The 6,000-nt window shown below is 34.0% G+C and overlaps 1 protein-coding gene across 2 annotated transcripts in view; it reads left to right on the forward strand.

The window, feature by feature from the left end:
* CNTN1 (contactin 1) overlaps window positions 1-5,403 on the forward strand; it is a 281,784-nt gene extending 276,381 nt beyond the window's left edge. For both annotated transcript variants that reach the window (XM_059682579.1, XM_059682581.1), the window contains one exon: window positions 2,952-5,403. In XM_059682579.1, coding sequence (XP_059538562.1) covers window positions 2,952-3,028 — 77 coding nt within the window. In that variant the 3' untranslated portion in view covers window positions 3,029-5,403. The remainder of the gene's footprint in view (window positions 1-2,951) is intronic.
* The last annotated feature ends 597 nt before the right edge of the window (window positions 5,404-6,000 follow it).

The following is a 6,000-nucleotide window of genomic DNA, read 5'->3' on the forward strand; positions in this document are numbered from 1 at the left end:
AAAATTTCAAGTATTAAGGCATCATCAGCAATAGCGAAGAAGGAGGAGTTGGGATTGGACCGTGGTGTACAAATTTAAGCATCAGAAAAGAGATTTGTATTAAAAAACTAACTAGAGCAGTTCTTTACTTATCATGAAACATGAAGAGATTGTTAAAGATTGCTTAACTTTTACTTGGAATTTTTCTTCTGAATATGTACCTCCCTGTATCAGTAACCCTTCCTGAAGAAAATAAGTCTGGGCAGTTCAGTTTTTTAAAAAATCAAGAAAATCCAGTGGAAAATCCAGTGATAGTTTAAAATGGCTTTACAGTTGTTCTAACGGGGAAAAACGATTCACCAGATTGATGATATTTTTACATGTTTGACATTCAGTAGATATGTGAAAAGGAAAATATCTATTTTCTACCTACCAAGTAAATGCTGAAATTATGTTTGATAGCAGTGTGGTGATATACATTTTGTTAGATACCAAACCAATATATATTGAAAATCCCTCAAGAATATAGGGATCCCACATGTGAAATGACTTTAAATAGCGAATCAGTCAGGTCTCTAATTTGTATTTGGAAAGTGGAAGAGAATTGGAGATGAAGACCACAATTACATAAGCTTGAGCCATTAGAGAAATTAAATATAACACACATAAACATGAAGAGTTTATTTAGAATAAGTCAAATATCCTGATGTTGAAGCCACAAATTATGAAATTGTGTTTGGTTTTCATACTAACACCAGAACTTCAAAATGGCATCCACAATTGACTAAACTTCTTTCCGCGGCCACAGTTTGTACTGAGCCAACCCACAGAGTCAGGCAAGTACAAGAACGTGTGCGCATTGCTGATGTAATTTGTGGCCCAAGGAGGGGGCATTGCCGAGACCATGCAGTCATTCCCAGACAAAGGTCTTCAGGTCAGATCGTTTAAACTAGGTCAAACATTGAAAACTATGGACTTTTTATATTTTAGTGTGATTGAGGTTTATTCTTCTTCCTCTTATCAGGAAACAATAGTGTGTGGGTGGTGGCATATTTTAAATATATCTATGGAGGACAAAATACTACAACAAAATAAGATTCTTTGAAATGCTTAGGTGATGTACTTTCCCTTGTCATTTCTTGTCTCTCCGTGCCTTTGCCCTGACACATTAAGTTCCGGGTGTAGTGTCTTTATGCATTTCTAGAACCGGTCCCTTTTTACAGCTGTCCACAGAAAGTGGCAGAGAGGTACAGAGGATGGTCCTTGGAGCCAGGCCAATCTGAGATCTAATCTTGGCTCCACCCCTCTCTACTGGCCTTGGCCTTGAACAAGTCATTTTACCTAAATTCTATGTTATATAATCTATAAAATCAGAATAATAAGATCACTGTTATTTTAGGATGTGGTATTAATGTCAAAATGAATATAAAGAGCCAGCATAGTGTCTGTCTCATGGCTGTAGAGCAGTAAATAGGAGCTCTCATAGTCCCTATTAGTGATTAGTGTAATCACTGTTATTGATAGCTTTATTGCAGCATTGATGAGGCTACAAGTAGTTATTTGAGGATTGTTTCTATTGCCCTTCCAGTTCTGCCCTCACTTTTTGATCTTTAGTGTCTTGCTTATTTCTAAGAACCATTTTAACTGTGTTTGATGATGTTTTACGTGTAGCATGAATGCTAACAGGGTAATAGTGGAATGCATGCATGCAGAGAGACCGACACCATCTTCTACCATATGAGAAAAATGCATGTGCTTTTACTGACCATACATTCGAGAGAAATTCCCCAAATCTTCCTGGATATAAGAGGAATATTCCAAATAAATGGGGTGTTTTAGGCCACTGTTAACATGGTAAAATAATAATGATTTAAGTTTTAAAGTAAACTTTCAAAACTTGACACAAATTTGTCATATTTACAAGCTGTTGACTGTACTTTTTAGCCTGTCACTCATTCCAGCAGTGTGTTCATTGAAGATGGTGCCTCATGGCTGTAGAGAGGGAAAGGAATACTATGCCTTCTTGGTCCCATTTTTCATCCCTTTCTCAAGAATTCCAGTGTGGGCAGGACCTACACCTGTAAACTTGCTTGACCACAGGAAAAGCCCTCTGGATGTAATTATTAGCCTAATATGTAATATAAATCCATAGCATGTTATATCATTTTTATTTTAAATTCACAATATAACATCTCAGGGCAATTATTCTTTAAATTTGAATAGATGATTTACAATTATCCAAATATTTTTATGTTGGCCCTGGACAGGTAGCTCAGTTTTTAAGGGCGTCATCCCTATACTTTAAGATTGTGAGCTTGATCCCTGGTCTGGGCATATATAAGAATCAACCAATGAATGCATAAATAAATAAATCTCTCTCTCTCTCTCTCTCCCTCTCTTTCTCTCTCCCTTCCTCTCTCTAAAATCAATCAGTATATAAAATTTTCAAAATATTTTTTGAAATCATTGTGTATAAGCATCTAAATGTCTTAAAACCATTGGGATGTGAAGTTATATAATATCTACTTAGTTATACCTATGATGTCATTATCCCAGATAACCTTATTAGTATTTTTACTATCACCTCTTTATCTTATTTTTTAACATGACACATAGATTTTTTAACATATTTATATATATTTTTTTGATCTGTCACCTTCTGGTAGGAATTTGGGACTGTGAGATCATGGAAAAACAAACATTTGTGATCTTATCATCTTAAATGATTTATATGGACATGTATAAACAGAGCACGTGCTCTCACATAAAATCCTTCATCAAATATTTCTGTTTTTCTTAAATGATCTAAAAATAGAGAAGCTGTGTGTGTGTGTGTGTGTGTGTGTGTGTGTGTGTGTGTTAAGAAACCACTTGGTTTTCAGGCCTACCTATTCTGGATTTTCCCAAAGCATCGATAACAATAGTTACTGTTATCAGTGAAATTTCATACATGTTTTTGGTTTACTTTGTAGGTACATCCACCCTATTACCAAGTCTTCTTGGCTTACTGCTGCCTGCCTTTGGCATCCTTGTCCACTTGGAATTCTGAATGTGGTGTGACAGCTGCTGTTCCCGACCCAACTCAGAGGACACCCTTCATCCCTGCGATGACTACAGATCCTTCCAATTCCTGCGGCTCCATCCTAAGCCAAATACATTATTCTTTAACAAACTATCCAACTGATTTACAACACATGTTATGACTGAGGCATTCAGGAACCCCTTCATCCAAAAGAATAAACTTTTAAATGGATATAAAATGATTTTTAACTCGTTCCAATATGCCTTATAAACCACTTAACCTGATTCTGTGACAGTTGCATGATTTAATCCAATGGGACAAGTTACAGTGTTCAATTCAATTCCATAGGCTGTAGAGTGAAAGTAAAATCACCATACACAGGTGCTTTAAATTCAATAACAAGTTGTGAAATATAATAGAGGTTGAAATGTTGATTGTATGTGGTAAATGTAAGAGTAATACAGTCTCTTGTACTATCCTCTCTGTTTTGGGTCCTGCATATTTTTGAATGGCCCCCTATCATACATGACATTTTCAGTTTTCTTAAAGAGAATAGGGTATAACTGAAACATTGTGACGTAAATCCCATTACCAAGTCATCTTAATGAGTTGAAAGATTTGGAACATTCAAAAACAAATTCTAGAACTTATTATCAATATTCTTATTTTGATAGTAATTTTCTAAACATTTAATTTTTAGAATCAGTAATTCTTTTAAGTTAGTTTTTAATAGTGAAGTTAACATGCCATATGAAGGTTATTTTTTACTTTTGTATTCTACTGTGAAATTATTTTATGCTTTTCTTATCATCAATTTGAAACCTCAAAAATCACAGCTCTTATTTAGCGTAGTATCCTATTGCTCTATTTATTCATATGTGGAATAATGAATGTTGAAAAGTAGAGGGCTTCCATTTTTTAATCAAGATGTGATAGTCTTTATACCACTAAGAATAAATGACAGTTAAGTGTCAGAATTACGTATTAATATTCTAGTTCCTTGGTTTTTGTGCTGCATTTCTAAGTAAAAACCTATCTTTATTGAAAGTGTAGGATCAAGAAATCACCTATAGGTTGGAAAAACTACAGTATTCCTTATTTTTTTTTTAAATTTAGTTTTAAACTCATTCCTGCTTCAAGGCAATACTGAAAACTGGCTAAAAATACCAAATCCGTATGTTGCTAATGGTACTTTGAAGGGTATGCAAAACTGAAAGGCCAGGAGGAGACAAATAATGTGTACCTCCAATGTCGACTCCCAAGTGTTGGTGCTTTAGGTCTTTATAAGTTGTGAAAAGGAAGACGCACATTTCTTCATTCTTCATGGTGTGCCCGGAAATGTGTTTGAGTGTGGATGTGAAAGAAATCAAGTAATAAGGATTAGCTGGCTCCTGAATTAGTGCAATGACAGATGCTTCGAGAGGTATAATCCCTATTTTATTAGCACAACCTTGCGAGCTAATTAGAGATAGAGTTTATCTTTTTAGAAAGGATACCTTATAGGTTCATAAAAAGTATTTACAGGAAGCAAAACAGATCTATTACTATTTTATTCCCCTTTCTTTAATTTGTATAATTTTTGTACTATATCTACATGTAAATGTTTAGAGCTTTTGTTATAAAAATACCATTTCATTAGTTGACATTTAACTCTTTGTTATAAAATGAAACTTTTTAAAAATAAGTGAAATAGGTTATTTCCCAGCAGAAGTATGTCAACAGTCCTAAGAGCATCATCAGATTTCATAAAATATTTAATTATTTGAAAAAGAAAATCTCTTCATACTTTAGGGAAATGAATACTCTGTAAGCCTTCTGTACAAATGTTTGTGCTTTCATTGTTATACTTTGGGGTTTTCCTTTTGCAGTATGACCCATGTTGGGCATTTTTATATAATCAACAACTAATTCTTTTGCCAAATGCATGCTTGCCTTTTATTTTCTAATGTATGGTAATAAAGAGCAAAACTGATCAGATTTTGCATGAAATGGTTCTGAAAGGTAAGAAGAAAACAGACTTTGGAAGTTACTTGTTTAATTTTAAATCTGTGACAGAGATTAGGCAGATTAATATCTCTCATACACCGATACTCATGCTTTTCATTTCCTCATACAGTTGTACGAATTTGACTGGGACCATCCGTTTTAAACTGTTGTCAAACTAATATATCACCTGCTTTAAGATGCAAGATTCTGAATTAAACTTTATATAGATATAGACATATCTGTTGTTTCTTTGTATTTCAGGAAAGGTGATAGTAGATTTCTTTGATACTGATAAATATTGAATTGATTTTTTTAGTTATTTTTTATCATTTTTTTCAATGGAGTAGTATAGGACTGTGCTTTGTCCTTTTTATGAATGAAAAAAAAATTATAAAGAAATAAATGTCTTAATGTTATCCAAGAAATAACTGTCCTTTTAATTTACCTACTGTTGAAAATTCATTTTTATAAAGTTTTCTTTATAAGTTAAATAGCATGGAATAAATATTACTTGTTAAGCAACAGTTCAATGTTTGAAGGGTTCTACAAAAAGTATGCACACAGATACAAAGACACACATGTGAGCTTGAATGCACTCATACACAAGCATTATTATATTGAAATATAATAACTTCAATTTATTATATTTGTCAGTGACTATCACTCATTCTAATGTTAGACATTAAAACAAGCCACTAAACTAGATGCTGAAAAATAAAAGACTAGTTTAACTCTGAATGAGCAGATACTCTAATTGAGGGATTTGCATAAAAGCATGGCTCTACAGTCAGGAGTCTGATACAAGAAAAGCCTTCTTTTAGTCCTGAGCCAGACTGCACCCCAAGTTCTAAATCACAGGGCTCCCTGTGTTTTGCCTTCAATCTTCTCATGTGTTCTCACTGTGATTCCACGTTGGCATTTTGACCCGCTTCCTGGGTTATGAAGCTTGTCTCCACCCTGGATTCTGGTTTTCCCTTTTGGACCCTGCCTCCATTTTTTGACCCTCAGTATTA

This window comes from Myotis daubentonii, chromosome 2 (genome assembly GCF_963259705.1).
Source record: "Myotis daubentonii chromosome 2, mMyoDau2.1, whole genome shotgun sequence".
Lineage (NCBI taxonomy): Eukaryota > Metazoa > Chordata > Mammalia > Chiroptera > Vespertilionidae > Myotis > Myotis daubentonii.